Here is an 18994-nt window from a genome sequence, read left to right as displayed (position 1 = left end):
TCCTAGAGCTCATACACAGGAATGCGTCCGGACGGCTCCGGAGCACCTCCAGTGAGGGACACTCCACACCCTCTCTGGGCACCTTAATTTGGTGCTCCGTCATCCACACAGTAAAAAACTTCTTCCTCGTGTTCAGGCGGAACTTCCTGTGCACCAATTTCTGCCCGTTGCTTGCAAAGAGCACAGGGAGAGAGACAAGGCGGGTGCCCGGCGGGCCAAGCGCCCCGAATTCGGGGGTCGCTCGCGCTCCCCGCACAGCGCCGGGCGCCATCTTTGGTCCCCTGGCGCCGCCCGCGGGGCCAGCGGCGCAATTATCGCGAGAGGGCCAGTTACCGCGAGGGGCGCGGGGACGGGGGGGGAAGGGCCCGGTGAAGTCTCGCGAGAGCGGGGCGGCTCTCGGGCATGCGGGCGAAGGCGGCAGCGCCGAGCCCGATTGGCGGGGCGAGTTCCCCCTCCCCCGCCCGCTTCCGGCGTCGCGCATGCGCCGCGCGCCGCCGGGCCGTGTCCGTGTCCCCCCCCCGGTGCGTGTGTCACCCGCGCGCGGCGGCGCTGAGGCCGCGAGAGCGCTCCTGGGCACCGGCGGCGCGGGAGCGGCCCCGACACGTGCGGACCCGCCGGGCAAGACAACCGGGATCGGAGCCGCGGAGGGCCCCGGATACTTCGCCCAGAGGCGGCCCGGCCTGGCCTGACCCAGCCGCCCTGCCGGGAGCGGCTGAGGGAAGAAGTGGAGGAGGCCCGCGCCCCGTGCCCGTGTCCCTGCGCGACGGCGCCCGCGGCCCAGAATGAAGTGAGGAGGAGCCGCCGCCGCCAGGAGACACTTCCGTTTTGCGGGAGAGGCCGCGCCGGCCTGTGGGACGCTGCCGGTGCCGCTCCGCCGCCGCCGCATCGCGCAGCGCGCCCAGCCCCTTCCTCGGCCCGACCCCGTATGTATTGGTGCGGCCCCATGTGAGGCGGGCGGTGCGGGAGCGAGCGAGGCCCCGGCGCGGCCCGCGAGCGTCCGTCCCGGTACGTGTGCGCGGCGCCGCCGGGTCCCCATGGCGCCCTGAGAGCGACGGTGGCGGCGGGTTCCCTGGGCCGCGCCCTCGGCCGTGAGCGAGCTCGATGCCGAGCACCTCGGACGCGGCGGCCGGCGGGAGCGGGGGCAGCCGGGGCTGGGGCAGCGGCGGTGGCGGCAGCACGGCGGTGGAGGCGGCGGCCGACAAGAAGCGGCTGCACCACCGGAGACGGAAGCGCTTCGCGGCCCAGCCGCAGCCGCCGCCGCCGGCCCCGCACCCGCTGCTGTTCCCGTTGCTGCAGCCGCCGCTTCTGCAGCCCCCGCTGCTGCAGCCGCCGCTGCCGCCGCAGTCCCTGCTCTTCCTGGCGGCCACCGGCGCCTCCTCCTGTTGCGGGGACGGCGGGGAGCGGAAGCGGCCGCGAGGCAAGCGGCGCTCGGGCTCCCGGCACAAGCGGCGGCGGGGCCGCGGCGGCGGCGGCGGGGGCACCCAGGAGGCGGAGAAGCGGCGCGGTAGCGGCGGGTTGAGCACGCTGGTGGAGGAGTACGACGACGTGAGCTCCCAGTCCGAGGGACTGTTGGGCGGCGGCGCGGCCGGCGGGGGCAGCGGCGGGGGCAGCCCGGGCTCCTCCTCGGGCGGTGGGACCCAGCGGCAGCGGGGCGAGGCGGAGCGAAGCGGCCGGTCCCGCCGGGAGCACCGCGGCAGCAGCGGGCGCTCCAAGGAGCGGCACCGAGAGCATCGCCGGCGGGGAGAGGAAAAGACGCAGCAGGAGGGGACGGCGGCGCCGGGCCGCGGGGCGTCCGAGCCCTCCTCGTCCTCCAAATCCCGCAGCCGCCACAACCACACCGGGAGCCAAGACCGGGAGGGACTCAAGAGCAGCAGCGGCGGTGGCAGCGACAGCCGCAGAAAGGGCTCCCTCCCCTCGCCCAGCAGCAGCGGCAGCAGGAAAGACCGGGAGAGCAAATCGCACCGGAGCCGGACTAAAGCGGCTAAAGAGCCTCCGTCGGCGTACAAGGACCCTCCGAAAGCTTACCGGGACGACAAGCTCGAGCCCAAGGCGTACCGGCGGCAGCGCTCGTCGCCCAGCCCCGGCCGGGATGACAGCCCTCCTCTGCACCGCTCCTCGCAGAGCCAGCGCAGCCGCAAGTCCCTCAGCCCTGTGGGCGCCCGCTCGCCGCTCAGCCCCTACAGCCGACGGCGATCCCCCAGCTACAGCCGGCACAGCTCGTACGAGCGCGGCGGGGATGTGTCGCCCAGCCCCTACAGCAGCTGGCGCCGGTCGCGAAGCCCCTACAGCCCCGTTATCCGGTAAGTCCGGCCTGGGGGCGAAGGCGGGATGGATTGGGGGCCCGCTGTGTGGAGGAGGGGAGTAATGACTGGGGCAGGAATGCGGGAGAGGCCAGAGAGGTTTGCGTCCAGCAGCAGTCCCTCTCTCTTGTCCTTTTGCTGCCAGAAAGCTGGGGTGAGGGGCAGGGGAGAGGGAGAAGTACAGAGATCTTCCTGCTCTGTCTCTCGGGGAGAAAGGGAGACGCCCGTGCCTGTAACACTTCGTGGCTAGTTTCTCTCCGTGGGAGACCACCTGGCTGGAAAAAGGCTTTTAAGTGTTAAAAGGTATGAGAATGTTTTCAAATGAGAGTGACTGAAAGAAGGTGCTCCTTTGAGGACAGGTTTTCTAAAAGACCAATTTTAATTTTTAAATCTTTGCTTACAAAGTACAGACGTCCTGGTACATTTTTATGTATTTTGTTCTTGGGTAAAATAGGATGCATATCGAATATATCTGGGTTTGGTTTAATTTCTGCTAATCTAAAGAGAAAACCAGCTGACAGGCAAGTTGTGTTTACAAGTGTTTTCTTGCTGTTTTTAGAGGTCTATAGAAGGACTTGGGGTTTCTGTTTTGCTAGAAAATTGAGTCAGTTTCATGTTTTGATAAATTGTCTTGTACTTTACATAAGCTATGAAAAACATTAGCTCTTTACCTGGTAAGGTTATGCACGTGTATATAATTAATTCATGCTTGCCGAGAATTTTTCTTCAGCTTTAGTGGGAACTCAGGGTGTAAAGGTCAGCATTGCATGAGATTTTGAATTTTATGTGGAGGGGAAGTGTGGGCTGTATCTTTCTCATCAGATGCAAACCATGTTGTGGAATTAAAGCCCTTCAGAATATTTTAACCTTCAGAAAAGTACACTGGAAATTTAGAAGTATTTGCTTAGTATGTGTTTATAACTGAAGATTTTTATTTCCTGTGTTGGAATCTTACTATTGCCTTGTTGTTTGTAGAGCTGCTTAAATTCATGTGTGGATTTCAGTTTTAAAGGTTCCCAGCAATGTGTTGTTCCACTGGCAAGAGTTTTGTTTACAAGGCATTACCTGGTGGTTTGTCTGAGAACTGTTCTCTGGTGTTTTTAATAAGCACTTTGTGCTGATCACCATTTGGGGTGTCCTGTGGGGTATCCAGGGAACATGCTAAAGCTGTTCCATCTTTCATTGGGCTCTTGGTGGACTCTGCTGTCCTGGGTGTGCATTAAATGCTGTTTAAAGAGCAAAGTAACAAAGCTGTGTCCTACTTTGTTCAGAGAGATAGAGCCAAAGCACTGTGGGATAAGAATAGTGATTGTCTAAAGGTGTGGTTGTATGGAATAATTTTGTAGGCAGTAGGGTGTTCCAAGAAGAAAACACTGTAATTGCCCTGAAAACATCGTGCTGTTCTTCTGTGAGATTCTGTTACAAGTGGTTAAAATACACTTTCAAAATGATTTGCTGAATAGCACAACGGCAATATTATGTGCATAGTTTGATTTAAATGCCCTAGGAATCAGATTCTTTTCTGTAGTTGCTTGTATCCTGGAATAAGAAAGCTAATAACGATGCACGGAATTATGTATTTGAGGTTTGCATTTAGGAACAGCCAGATTGACAGCCCAGTTAAGTTCAGGGTTCTGTATGCACTGACTAATTGGGCTGTAGTAGAGTTTTGTAGGAGTGTTCTTTTTCTGTTGGTAGTGAGCCTGTGATTTGAAGCACAAAAGTTTGAATCTCCTGATTTTGGTACTCGCTCTGCAGTGAGTAAGGCTTTCTTGAACCTGCAGATCTGTTTCTAGAAGTTAACTTTGTGACTTCTCGCCTTTCTTCCTCCCTCCAGTTGAATTGCAATTTGTGTTCAGTTTTTAACTGCTTACAGACAAATGTCAGGTGTTCAGGAGAGGAGTTGGAATGGCTGAGTGAAAAGGAGAGGTTTCTATATGTAGAAAGAAAGGTCTGTCCTAATGGGGCATTCATTGCAAAAACGTCACTTTCATAGAAAACAAAAGAGACCTTAAAGTGTAAAGATCAATTGTTAATAATGTTTACCTGTTATGGAGAAATGAAAGCCAGTGGTTTTTCCTTCCATACAGCTGTTGATCATAATGTGTATTGCAATGGCAGGTGGGAAATAGAAAGGTAGAGGTTTATACTTTTTTTTTTAACCATCCAAAAGTATGTCATAATCACTTTTTGCTTGACTGTGTAGTACCACAACCAAAATGCTGAACATTTTGCTGTCCTGTTTGATAATGATACAGTGGCTTTAGACTTGATAGAATATTACAGTTTCGTGAAGGCAATGCCTTCTTACAGCACCTGTGTTCTTCATCTGGATGACTTAAAGGCTTAATTCTGGGCTTGTATCCAGCTGTAATGATGTCCAGACAGCAGGACATGTGTGACTGAGTATTTCAGCCTGCAAGTCTTTTTGCTCTTTCCATTTTGTGTCTTCTCTAATGTTATGTGAGTTACCCCGTTATTTTGGTATGTAGAAAATGATTACAAAGCAGTTCTAGCATGCTTGGAAAGCCTGTGTGTTTAATGGTGATTTTTTTAATCTAGGTGTCTGAGCTGCTTAGGGAGAAACTTCTAGTAAACAGCTGAAGGGAAACAAGTGAAGTCAGCTTTGCTGGTTTGAAGCAGCACCAGGGCATTGTTGTTGTGAGGTTTGAATTGCTGTACTGACTTAGCTGGTTTTAGGTGATGTTGTTTGGCTGTGGCTTTTAAGGAGAAGCAAAGACACTGGATATGTGTTCCATACTTGGAGATTACTCTTTGAATGATAGACTAATTACTTTTCCATTGTAATAGCAGGGGAAGTTTGTGTTTTGGATAAACTGATTGAGCTGTATTCACTTGTTGGACAAAACTTCTTTACTTGCTGCTGGTGGATTTGTATTACTCTTATTTTCTTGTGGATGGGATAACACAACAGTTCTAAAGTAGCACATGCATATTTTCAAAATGGAAATTTTTCCAAAAGTATGAGGTATTTATTTCTCTACTGGTAAAATGACTGGATTAAATAAAAACTTCTCAACCAAACCCCGTGGTTGACAAAAGAAGCAGACACAGTGTCTTGCTTTGTACAATTTCATGCTAAACTAGTTTCCAGAGAACTTTTTTGTAACTTGAGTCTGGTCATATGTTATGTGATCACACATTTAAATCAGTTAGCAGTATAGATGAGTAATTGCATTTTTCCAAATTTGGATACACCTACCCATCTGCTTAGATAAAAGTAAGTGGGTGGGGCACTACTAGATAGTGCTACTATGTGCTTAGATGTTGCTTATAGAAAAGATACAAGATTTATTTTTATTTTGATACTGGAGTAATCTCAGTCTGTATTGGTAGCTAGTCTGTAGTAGTGAGGCTCTGCAGAATATGGGTCATTTATGTGCAAAATCACAAGTGCAGGGAAAACAGTAAAATACATATTCAGCTAGTAAATGGAGAAGCTGTGGTGCCATACACTAATAGGAAAATTACTTCAATTCCAGTAATTCTGCTACTTTTGAATTTAAAGGATTAAGAGAGAGTTTGATCCCTCTGCCTTGATGAGTAAAGATGGATTTTTTTTTTAAAGAATGTGAGTTAAAGCTCTCTAATTTTGGTTAGTAAAACTGTATTTTGCAGAATTTTAAATGGACCACTCTAGGTTTTCGCTGTTTTGAGTAGCTAAATTTTCCAGTGTGCATTGCTGCCTTTGTGTTTTGCTCATGTGCCTTTTTCCTTGTTGCTGGTGCTTCTTTCCTTAATTGAAAAAAAAAAAAATTGAAAAATTTACCTTCAAATGTGCAGATTTTGAGTTGACTTGACCTTTTGCTGGTTAATTTCTTTGTAGACCTAGTTCTCATATGATAATAGAGGAGCTTAAAGCAGGTTCAAGAAACAAATAAAAGCCTGGCTCAGAGTTTTGCAGTATGTATTAGAGACCCTTTTAAGACTTACATTTAGTTGGAATCAGTGAGGCAGGTTATGCAGTCTTCATGTACAAAGCAGCTGAGTAGGAGGTTGGTTGCAGAGCTGCATAGAATGTAACCTTGAACTAGGGACTAGAGAAAATAAAATTAATGAATAAGGTATCAAGTGAAAGAATACTATTAATGTAATGGCTTAAAGAAATGAACTGTATGTTTGCCTGCTGGACCAACATGGAGACGCTGTAGTCTGGGCTAAAGTGTTTTGTCAAGGTGGTTTATGTTACCAAGGGGTTGCAAAAGTCTTGGAAGGTCTGTTGTGAACCAGTTGATTAAATTTGGGTCTCTTCTCAAATGCACTTGCTGTGCAGGGAAGGATGGCAGTGCTCAGTCAGTAGTCCAGCATCACCTGTGGGTTAAAGAAAGAGCTGGGCTACAGTGCTTGTTTTAACCTCCTTTGGACTGTTAGGTTTCTTTGTTTTGCCTTCATATTCTCATAAATCCCTTTGTGTTACGCATTGTTAAAAGTTACTGACAAAGTTAGTTCCCTTGTTCAGCTCACAGACCCTTACAAAATTGTTTGCACTTAGGCAACATGTAGCTGGCCACCAGCGTGATGGATTAAGCTTGCTCTTAAAGCAGTTAAGAAGAAAAGAGGTTTTCAAGTTTAGAAACATGAGAAGATAAGACATGATTGTACTGATTTGTCAATAAAATGTAACATTTTTTTGTATTGAGGGGATACTGAAAGGGACAGAAAGAAACACCTAAAAATGTAGCATGGCAAGAAAAACAATGTAAGCTGAATGAATGAAATGTCTTCCTGGAAATCTGATGTAGGTAACATTTTTCTTTCCCCTCGGGTTTTAAATGTCAAGACAGTAAAAGATAGTACTCTAAACTACTATTTGGAATGCTTTCATTTTCTGCTCGAGACTGTAAGTGGTATTATATCAGTAGACTTTTTTTCTTTGTTAAATTAGTCAGTAAATTTATTAGTGATCCAGTGAAGTGCAATAAAATGTTGCCTATCAGGAAGGAGAAACATTGTAACAGTTTTGAAATCTGTAATTCAAAACGTTTTGATCTCTTAAGCAGTTTTTTCTGAAGTGACTGAGTACATTGTATGAAGCAAAGAAACAGTGGGTACCTGTTTGTTTTATGAAATGTTGCGTACTAGGCAAAACCAAAAAATTGAAAGACAGAACCATGATACCTAAACCAGTCTTTGTTTTTTTCTCTTTCATCTTTGAGGGCACTATTTTTCTTGGCCTGAAAAGTGGAGTTTTGGTTTCAGGGTGGCTTCCTTACTAGTGCCTTCTTCCTCTATGGCTTTCTTTAAATATACCTCTTCTATATGGTTTGTATAGAATATCTTAATGTTTTTGCTTGTTTGTTTGTTTTGCTTTTTATTTTATAGCTATAGCTAAAATCTAATTTCTTCCATGTCTCTTTGCAGCTAGTCTAGTTGTGCAAACTTATAGCCTCCAGGCACATCAGTTTTCTATTTTCTTTTTGTCATCACCCTCCATATATAAAAACACACTGACATCTGTATATGGCTCAGAAAGGATTTTGCAAGTGTCATGAAGTGTGGCAGTTGTCCTCTCTGGAGGGATCTACACTTGTGTGAAGTGAATCCAGGATGCTGAAAGAAGACTGTTAATGGCTTAAGAGGCAAAGGTGCTCTAAAATGGGGCAGAACTCGTGGGTGCAAACAGGGAGAGGCATTGAAGGAAAGTTACCTTCTTAATAACTTAGGCTTGTTATTAACCTCTCCCCTTGTGTGTTAACAGCACATGCTGGTGCTTCAGTTCAAGAGAGTGAAATGTGGCCTTTAGGTTCAGTAAACTTCCTGATCTCTCCTTACTTCAGGAAGAGAAATTTGAATTGCATTGTTCAGTGTATTTGCTTTTTGCATTGCAGGTCTGTGCAGTTGCAGCCATTGTTCTTTTGCTCCTTTTTACTGTGTTAAAAACAGGCTGCTGCCTACATCTGAATCAGTTGGTGTCAAATGTCAGATCAGGCATTTTACATGTATGTGTATGCATGCACACACATTTAATAGAGACCTACTGAAAGATTTGTACTTCAGATGTCTCTCCTGGAGTTCTTTCAGGGTCTCACTAGGTAGTGTCCCATTAACTGGCAGACACTGGCTGCTGTGTGAGTGCATTTCTGTGCTTCTGTGACTTCATCTCTTATGTCAAATGTTAGGTCTGAACAGAGTGAGCTGCTTGGTTTTATTATGTATTAGGCAATATTTTTCCACTCTGAGTGCTGCATAAGCTTTTGAGGAAAAGCTTGTAAATGTGTCCATATTTTTGACACATTCTTATAGGTGAAAGCTTGTACATAACTTGTTTAGTCTTTTGGGACTTGTGAACTTCACAGATGAAAGAAAGTGATAGTTGAGTGTTTAGAAAGACTATTAAGCTTTATGAAAACAGCAGGTGTTATCATTGTAACTTGAATGACTAGCACTTTGACAAATATGCTTTTTACCTAAAATTCAGGATTTGTCAGTTTGGTTGAAAATGATTTGCATTAATAATTAATGCTTTTGCTGTGTTCTCTAGGGTCTACCTCAGTGGTTCAAGTACAGCAAGGGATTCTTGCTAAGGTTTCTGGGCTGCTAAAGGTACCATGTATAGGTAATAGAATAGTTTTTCTGACATAAATAATGAAAAGTTTTTGGAAAATTTGAACCAGTGCAGTGTTATAACCACTGTTATAATCAGTCAACATATTTCATAACTAGACTGCTATCATTTTGATCCACTATTAAGGGCTGTAATATGTACTGGAACTGAAACTTAACTATTTGTGTGCACGCACGTGAATGCAGTTCTGACATAGAAAAGTTGTGCAGTTGTCATGTGGAGTGTGAAACCTATGATGGATGATGGTTGGGTTTGGTTTCTTTTTCAGCTGAGCTTGCATAAATTCATGTCCACGGCCCAAACTCTCTTGACTGGTATTGATAAAGTACAGACATCAATCCACTGTCAATTCTTACTTGGTTTTGAAGTACAGAAGTTGGTTGTTTTTGCCCTAGGTTTTCAAAACTGCCACTTCCTCACTGAGTTATGGTAGCTGATTCAGATAATGAAATTAGTTGTCATTGATTTGAACAGACTTTTTTTTCATTTTATCCTTAACAGTGAGCTAAACAAACCTGGTTTTTTTGATGCCAAAGTGGAACAGAACCAGTCTTAGAATCAGGCACAGTGTCTCACCAACTGTGTTGTTTTAGGCTGCTACTTCTCTTTTCCAGTGCACGTGAAATTACGTCTGTATTTGTTGGTTCCATGATTACTTTCTTTGTTAAGTATCAATCAAAATGAACAAGAAACCCCATATCATCCTTACAAAAGAAGTAAGGCTCATTTTGAGACCTTTAGGGCATGTTTTAAATTTAGTACAGGTTGCAGTGTTGTACTTGGGATGGAGGTTATGTTCTACAGGTAATTGGAGAGAGTCAGTCTGAAATAGCTGATGTATAAACAAGATGTGCAAGGGAATTTTTTCCAAGACAGGTCAGTGACATCCTTGCAAACAATGCACCATTTATAGAAGTCAGTTTGGGGCTAACGGGTACTCTTAGCTTGTGCTTGATGCGGAGAAATGCAACGGTGCTGATTCCAGGGCGGGTGCAGATCTGCAGCACTAACACCTCTGTCTGAGATCTACAGTCATTCCTCTCCAAAATGAGACAGCAGTGTGAAGAGAGCTCTGGTACAGCGTTTGAAGTGTGTGTATTTTTTAGACCCTTTTTCTTCCTGCTACATTGTTTTAACTTTGTGTAATGGAACTTTGTACCTTTTTAGTCTTACTCCTAGTTGGCCAAACCTCTGATTATATTCTGTGGGGTTTAGCACTTAGATCTTCAAAATAATGAGAAAAATTACTTCAACAGCAGGATTCATAATGAAGAAAAAGAGTTTTCAGTGGAATTTTTTTGCCCAATATTATGATTTTATTTGGTGTTTATTAGACATGAACATTAATATCTCTTTACTGAGTAAACCAAACATTAGATTTTGGTTGAAAATTGGTAGGAGAGAATTGTGAGGCATTTTTCAGTTAAAGTGTAAAAAACTTTTAGGATAATTATTACTATTGCTGTCTGTTATTATTATCCTGCTCTGCCAGAAAATCCTATAAAACCTGCTTCCTGGTCTATAATTGAACTGTGCTAGTTTCCAACAGTTGTCTTTATCAGGGGTTTGATTTATTTTTTTTTTTCGTGAGTCTCTAGCCCTTTGGATCAATTTCACCTGTAGAAATTTGAAGCTTGTGCTATACTATATAGTGTGCATACACATTGTTTCAGTCACTTTTTGATTTATCTGAGTGACTTTTTATTGGGTAAGAGTTCCTGCATTATAAAAGGAAGAGAGTGTAAATTTAGAAATTAGTCAATATTGCACACAAAAGAAACATTATTGTACTAGATTAAATATTTGTTTAGTTGAAGCATTGTGATGTAATTTTGTGTGTTGATAATTAAAACTGAATTAATTGTCAGTAAAATTAAATTTGGCGTGGGATGGGTAGTCCTGATCATAGGGATTGTAGTTGGCATTCTTTTGGTTTATTTATTGGCTTACTTTTTTTTTGTTGGTTTGGTCTGGCTTTTTTGTTTCCTTTTCTTTTAGCAACCTCCATACATTGGTGTGCTGTCTTTTGAACTCAGAAATTCTTGTATCTTCAGGAAGTTTTATTTTTGCTATTTCTTGATACTTTTTTCTTTGTTCACCTGATGAGGACTGGGTGTTTTTAATCCTGAGTATGCTTTTGCCTGCAAATGATAAGCAAAATAGATTTCCATCAAAATTTAATCAAGAAAATACTTGTAAATCTGATGAATATCCTTTTTATTCTTGGTATGGTGAAATGGATGAAACCCCCTACATTTAATTTACTTTATTTCATATCATTGCTATGTGGTTGCTTTGATTTTTTTCTTCTTTCTGTTAGTGTCTGCATTCGGATGCAGTTATAGCATAGTCTCATTTGTGGGTTATGTTTGCCTGTCAATAACTGTAACAAATGTTGGGCTTTTTGGGAGCTGGAGAGGTTGTTTTTGTTTTGGTTCTTTTTGACGTTGTACAATTAGGTTTCAGAAAAGGAAAGTCATCTTTCAGTTGGCTACGTTGCAGCCTTTAGTATTCAGTTTTTTTCTTTAGTGTTCCATTTTTTCCTCAGTTAATGAATTTTGGTATTTATGGAAGTGAAAATTCAGGCATTCCTACAATTAAAACCAGTGTTGCTTAGATTTCTCTTGTCCTGTGTAATTTTAATTTCATTTTGTTGAATTCTGACTATGTATTCAGTTTAATTTTTCTCAAGTACAATACACTAAAGGTGTTTGTACAAGTTGCATACATTGAGATTTTCTTTTAGGAGAAAAATGTCTCCTCTTAAGTAGTGAGGAGAGCAGAACATTTCTTGCCTTGTACAAGTGTTGTATTTTGCAGATCTGTGAGATGAGAAACTACATATAAGAATTTTAATGTCTTCTAACAGGACAGTGTAGAATCTTGATTGGTTAACTATGGAATTTTATTTTTTTAATGCATGGTCTTTCCTATTTCATAGACTTCTGTTTATTCTATGAGCATGGTGATAACAGTTGATTTAAAAAATGTAATTTGTCAAAAAAGTAGATGTGCTGGGAAAGCAGCTAGACTTCTTTTTACCTGGGTAAATCTTTACTTTTTTGTAACAGGAGATCAGCAAAATCTCGAAGCAGAAGCCCATATTCATCAAGGCACTCCAGGTCTCGTAGCAGACACAGATTGTCCAGATCCAGAAGTCGTCATTCGAGTATTTCTCCTAGTACATTGACTCTGAAGAGTAGCCTGGCTGCTGAGCTGAACAAAAACAAAAAAGCAAGAGCTGCTGAGGCAGCCAAAGCTAGTGCAAAAGCTTCCAATACTTCAACACCTACTAAGGGAAACACTGATGCTGCTGCAAGTGCACCTCAAGTGAACAATGTTAAAGACCTGAAGAAAATCAAAACCGAGCATACGCCTTCTCCTACCAGTAGCGCAAATGTGAAAAACGACAAGGCAAAAGCAAAGGTCTCACTTCCTGAAACAAAAGCAGAAAATAATTTAATTGCAGACAAAGTTACCAAGCAGAAGCCTGCAGCAGTAAAAGAGAATAAATTGACTGTTGTGAAGCAGCAAGCGGTCCCCGTAAAAGAGAAAAGCAAACCAAGTACACCAAGTGTAGTAGCCAAGGAGAAGGATCGAATTGTTGCACTACCGACCTCCACACTACCACCCTTGCCTTTGCCTCCCACGCTGCCTGAAGATAAAGAAACTGATAGGTGAGTTGTGACACAGATTTGCTTTTAGGATTGTTTGTTCCTTTTTATAATGGTTGTTGTTGTTTCCTTTGGAAAATAAATGTAAAACTAGATGCCAGGTCAGGCTAATGCATTATTTAATTTGTTCTTGCTCTTCAGCTGTTTGACTGGTGACTATTAGTGAACTGGAGGAATTTGATCTTAAAAATAATTCTAGTACTTGAAGAAAGAAGAGTTTGGTCTAAGAAGGATCTTTCTGTAAAAAGTCTTGTAAAGAAATGTTTTAAAAATTACTGGTAATAATAGCTTTGGGATGAATGAAAGGATGTATTGAAGGATTCAAGATTGCAAGTTTGGTGTGAACTTATACGTACTTCTGGGGAAAAGTTGAATTCAGTAGCAATATGAAAAAATTATTTAGCTGGGGTTCGAAGAAAAGATTCTCTTCCCTTTGCTAGGCAATTGTTTTATAGTTGGGTGTTATTTTAGTGTAATTTATTTCAAACATTAGTATTATTTTGAGTATGTGTAATGGAAGTGAGGTTCTTGGCTTGACATTTGTGTTAATTTTGAAGTGTAAAAATTGGTCTGTATTGAAGAAACCAATGTTGTGTCCAAGTGTCATATGAATTTAGACTATGATAGTCTGTTTGTAGTCCTGACAGAGAATCTCTGCTGTGATTTGTGGTTTTTTGGGGTTGTTTTGTTTTGCTGAAGGTGCTTACATGCCTTTCACATGTATGCAAGAACTCACCTCACAAGTAAGACAGAAATTTTTAGCTAGAGGTGAAAATGTTTCTCTTGTGTTTGCTGGTAATTTAAGTTTGTATTAAACATTAAGGCTGCACAGAAGCCTTGGGAAATAAATGCGACCTAACATAGTATTAGATAATTACATATTATTTTTTAGTTGTAAGAAAGAAATAGTTTCTTGCCCTTCAGCATTAAACTCTAGCAAATGTAATAGTGGCGTAGTGCATGTATGATTACATTTACATTTGTGACAAAGCCATCCTCTCCAGGTAAATGGGAATCCTGATACTGTGAGCAAAATTTACTGTTTTATCTAAAAGCTAGTCTGTGTAGTTTAACTAAATATTACTGGCATTGAAGTATTAATTGCAACAACATGAAATGAGATTTCATATCAAAGCTGGATGATTGCTTCTGATATTATTATTATTGTTATATTTTAATGGATTACCTGTTTGAAGTTAGCTAGGCTGAGGAGTTAAGGTACAATTAAGCAGTGATTCTTCCATTCTCCTTTCAAAGTGGGCTCATTCTCCTTTCAAAACCAAAAGCCTACTGCTTGCAAACAGCTGCATTAGAAAGATTAAAGAGAAGTAATTGAATGCCTTTTATGCTTTGCTTAGTTTTGCCTATAGGATGTTATAAACTTTGGATCAGAAATTGTAAGTAATGATAAAGTTTAAGTCATCAAAGGAAAAAGATCAATGTTTTTAATAGCAGAGGAGGGCAAAGGTATTTACCTTGGGCTCTGAGTTACTGTGGGGAAATTGTGTCAACAAAGAAAGTTGGAGCTCAATGCTATGCAGAACTGTCTGGTTCCTTCAGTAACAATCTCATAAACTCACAAATAAGCAACCTAAGGGAACATCAGTGTTGCTACCTCGCAGTGCAGGTTAGCTGAAAGGGAAAATTGCCCTGGTCATTAGTGATGAGTGGTTTAGCAGACCTGAAAAAAAAGCTGCTCTTGGCTGCCTCTATTTTCATGTGCCACTTTTAAAATCTGTGTCAGAATCATTCATATGTTAGGCTTTCACTCATATTGAAAATTTTGGGGAAAAATTATGAGAGAAATACTAATATATAAACTTCAAAATAAGAGTTTTTTATTGTCATGACAGTTACATGCACTGCACTAAGGTGGTTTATTCTTTATAGCAAGTTAAACATTGTATTTGTGATGAGGGCAGTCTATGCTTCCTTGTGATGCTTCTTTAAAATGGGGCAGTGACAGTTTAGGGAGTGGTAAAAAGACATAAATGGGTTCAGTTGTCACAGAGAAGCATAGACATATGCAATACACTGGAATTCTGCATTTGAATATTTAAGGACTACTTATTGCAAGAAAAGTAAGAAAAAAATGTATGCATTCTGTATTGTGTGAGTTGGCAATATGTTTCCATTTATAGAAGTTCCTGCTTTATCTACGAAACTAAGCAGGTAAGAAGTTGTTGAAAAACTGTCACAGAGAGGATGAATAGTACCATTTGGCAAATGCAGCTAACTTGGTAAATGTCCCCTCAAAGCATGACTTAAGTTTTATTGATACGGTGATGGAAACTGAAAGAGTAAATACTGTGTGAGTGTCCCATAGGAGAGAAATAATTATGTAATTATAGAAAGTTTAGAGATGATCATGGCTTTAAAATTACTGGATATGCAGGAGCTGAACAAATCTAGCTAAACTAAAAGAAGTTGTGGTAAAATTGAGCCATGTACTTCAGAAAGAAAAATTCTGCAGCAGTTATGATTCCCCATTAGAATGGTAAAAACATTTCTAAGATCCATGTGTAGTTGTTAAAAGATGCTGTTCGTGTGTTTGGGGATTTTTCTCAAGACAGAGATGAACAATATCTGTTATCTAATTATGACTGGTTAAAAATCAGTCAGATATCAGTAATCCATGTCAGAAAATCATTGTTATTATTTTAATCTGGTATTTTTTTTCCTCACTTGATATGCATGCTGATCACTAGAAATGTATTAAATCTGGACTGTTTCAGCAGATGCATGCAATTACAATTTGTAAGAGGTGATGTGGACAGGCTTGTAATGCCCGGCAGTGTTAATGTAAGCACGAAGCTCATTAGCTGTGATGACCAATTTTAGAGACAACTGGATTAGTCAGGTCTTCTCTCTTGTATGGGAAGTCAGAGTACAGATTTTACCACTATACTTTTGATGTCTGGCAGCACCTGAGCTCTAAATATTTGTTATAGTCTAGGCCATAAGCTTGGAAAGAAGCTTATGTGGCAGAGGAAGTCTGGCCTGGTAAGGCTTATTGTGTCATCTTCCCTCAGCTTTCCCCAGGAAGGTCTGCTTTCACAGTTCTATAGAATTGTGGTTGTTAACTGTGCGTCTTCCAAAGAGCTATTTGAGTCATTTATCCAAGTCAATTTTAAAAGCAGATTTCAAATGTTGGTGCATTGACAGTCTAGAATATATTATTTTTTGAAAAATAATTCTAATAAGTTTTGCCTTTATGCTAATACTGTACTATCTTCAACTTATTAGCAAAACTATGTTTTTTTTAATAGTTTGAGAGAAAATCTTTCAGTGAAGTCAGTGAAAGAAACAGAGAAGAAACTTCGCCATCTGCTTGCAGACTTGCCACTTCCACCTGAGCTGCCTGGAGGAGCTGAGGTACCCAAAAGTCCTGAAGAAAAGAAACCAGCAGTTCAGTTACATAGCAAGAGAAGACCAAAGTATGTTTATTAAACTTTTTTTAAAAGCTCATTAAGAAGTAGAAATAATAGAAGTTTCTTTAAAATTTGTTCTTGTTGCAAGAGTTCTGCTTTTTGACATTTTTAATATTAATGTGGCTTGACTCAAACTGCGTGGTTTACTGCCACTTAATAGTAATAAGACACTTAACTAATAATTGTTGAGGGTGTCTTCAAAGTTAAAACTATGTATAGACGCACTAGCAGTATTCTTAAAAATATTTGTTGCTTTGTAGAATATGTGGACCACGGCATGGTGAAACGAAAGAAAAAGAAATAGACTGGGGAAAGCGCTGTGTGGATAAATTTGATATCATCGGTATTATTGGTGAAGGCACTTATGGGCAAGTTTACAAAGCCAAAGATAAAGATACAGGTAAGTTCAAAAAAGGTAAATGTAGTTTTACAATTTTAAGTGAATAGGATGGTTTTGGTTTTTGTTTTATATTGAGTAAAATTTGTGGTATTCTGTGCTCTTATGTTTTGAAGTTTTTTAGTTGTTGGTGTGTTCAGTTTTAAGTTTAGCATTTGTCTAAATCAGAAATTGCTTGCTGCCTTTGAAAATCATTTCTCTGTAAAGCTGTGGCTGAAATGTAGCTGAATAGTCCTAAATTCTTATTCTTAGTTTTTGAGTTTTGATGGTCTGTATAAAGTTGAACTAGTAAAGAAGAGAGGCTACAGACAGGTTGGCAAACTGTAATGAAGTTTGTAAAGGGATGCAACTGTGCAAGAAGCTATGCATAAAATTGGGTCATGGTTGTTTGTACTCCAGTAGTCACTAGTTCATAGTAGGGAGAGAATCTGCTTCTGTGCAACACAGCCGTGAAGAGTTGCACATGGGGTATTCTTGCAATATAACTGACTTTACAACAGTCACATTCTTTTTAATTTTGTAATAAATATTGCTGAGATGAGTGAGCACTCACCACTAGGATACATAATACTGTCACTACTTCTAAACAGATTTTCCAAATTCCTTATATATGCTGTATGCTGTGTGATTGTTTTGTGATTAGTTAGTAGTTCTTTCCATGATTGCTTACCCTTCTGGCTTATTTATGCATGCTTTGAATGCTGGACCATTTTTTACTTCAGCAGTAACTGCATCCCATTGGAGCACATGCCAGCCTCAGTTCTTTCTTTCTGATCGCCAGAAGAATAAGCAGTGTGATTATAATTCCTTCTTTATTCTTTACCTGTCCTTGTCTCAGTTAAGCTTTAGTTCTAACTGAGCTGTCACAGATTTTTGCCTCTACCTCGAGAACCTTTGCAAATCATTGTTAGGATCTCCTGAGATACTCTTCCTTGCATATTTGCATTTAGTCCTGTCATAACCATATTGCCTTTTTGGCAAACTTCAGGTTATTTGTGCGTCACAGTCATCTCTTAACCTCCCCTCCCATAGAAGTTGTTGCTTTCTGCATTGAAGATGTCTGTACAGACACAGCAAGCAAATCTTTTAGCTTTGGATTCAAATCCTGTGTGGAAAGTGGCATTATGGCCTGTGAGATACCTTAGAAGAAGCTGTGTAATGGGCTTTCAGAGCAAGTGAGTGTGGTGTCATGCTGGAATATGATCTATTGTGAGTGTATCGTGTAAGTTAGTGTAGAGTAAGTACTTTTTAGAGCTAACAGATACCTGGGCTGCCAGTAAACTTCCCAGACACAGCAATAAACTTTCAAGAACAGAACGATGGAGCTAGCATGTATGGTCTGTAGACATCCTCCATCATGAGTAGATCATGCTCCTGCCATTTTGTAGACTCCAGTTTGATCCAGCCCACCCTGCAATAAAATGGTTAGGGAAAATCTCCTCACTGTAAAAATGGCAGTGTCACTTGTGCTTGTAGAAAGTATACTGATGAATTTGAGGCTCTTTAGTCATCTCCCTCATCTCTTGAGCTGTGGAGTATTTCTGGCTAGATACATGCATTCTGACCAGTGGTAATGTAGTATTAAATCAAGAGCAGTCACAGGCCTCTGTCTCTAAAGCTGCTGCTGATAATCCCTCTTTACTGGTAGACATGGTGTAGAATATTGGGATGTGTGAGTGAGTTGTGCAGGAGGAAGGAGGATAGCCCTTACAGTGTGTGTGTAGCTGAAAATTCTCATTTGTAATTTTCCTTCTGTATGTGATCCTGATTTCTTTTCATAGTGCTTGATGCAAGCATCTGGGTTTTGAACAACAAACATACAAATCAATACTGAATCCCATGGTTTGGTTGCTAATCTTAATGGCTTTTATTTAAATTTTCTCTTAGGGGAAATGGTAGCACTGAAGAAAGTACGACTGGATAATGAAAAGGAAGGGTTTCCAATTACAGCTATTCGAGAGATTAAGATTCTTCGACAGCTTAATCATCAAAGCATTATCAACATGAAGGAAATAGTGACAGATAAAGAAGATGCTTTAGACTTCAAGAAGGACAAAGGTATGTATGCTAACAGGGCTTGCTCTTTCTGGACCTGTTCTTAATGTGATAGTCTGCTATGCTGGATTGGAAGTTACGATTCATTAAAAATATGTTTGCAAATTGTGATACTTGACGAGGGATTTGAATTTTGATTTAAATACTATAAGAAGTTGTTTATTTAGCTCAGCTATGGATTTTGCTTATAGAAACATTTTCTGCCAATATTTTTGTGGGATAAAAAATGTATTGCTTGATTGTGGTTTTGCTGTGGAGGAAGAGATGTTTGAGTCCTTGACACCCATGGATTAGGGAGGCCAGCAATAATAGGAATCTCTTAATTGTGAGCTTTTCTTAACTTTTTTTTTTTTTAGTACTTTCTCACACCATTTAGAGTATAGTAGGTTGAATGTTGAAGACGTGTTTTTAATTTTAGGCCTTGGTTTTATATTAATTGTTCTTCAGTTATTTTCTTGATGATTAGGCACATGTGTTTTGTGGGCTTGAAGAGGAGTTAATTAAAAGTATGAAAAGCAAGACTTGTACAGTGGTAGTGTTTTTCCCCAAAG

The 18994-nt window shown here is 41.4% G+C and overlaps 1 protein-coding gene across 5 annotated transcripts in view; it reads left to right on the top strand.

Moving 5' to 3' along the window:
- Positions 1-509: 509 nt before the first annotated feature.
- Positions 510-18994, top strand: part of CDK13 (cyclin dependent kinase 13) — a 46663-nt gene continuing 28178 nt past the window's right edge. For all 5 annotated transcript variants that reach the window (XM_064705039.1, XM_064705036.1, XM_064705038.1 and 2 more), the window contains exons 1-5: positions 510-2300; positions 11958-12563; positions 15830-15997; positions 16252-16391; positions 18276-18446. In XM_064705039.1, coding sequence (XP_064561109.1) covers positions 1102-2300; positions 11958-12563; positions 15830-15997; positions 16252-16391; positions 18276-18446 — 2284 coding nt within the window. In that variant the 5' untranslated portion in view covers positions 510-1101. The remainder of the gene's footprint in view (positions 2301-11957; positions 12564-15829; positions 15998-16251; positions 16392-18275; positions 18447-18994) is intronic.

Source organism: Zonotrichia leucophrys, chromosome 2 (genome assembly GCF_028769735.1).
Source record: "Zonotrichia leucophrys gambelii isolate GWCS_2022_RI chromosome 2, RI_Zleu_2.0, whole genome shotgun sequence".
Taxonomy (NCBI): Eukaryota; Metazoa; Chordata; class Aves; order Passeriformes; family Passerellidae; genus Zonotrichia; species Zonotrichia leucophrys.
Note: the sequence above shows the minus strand (reverse complement) of the source record. Positions and strands in the feature narration are given on the sequence as shown.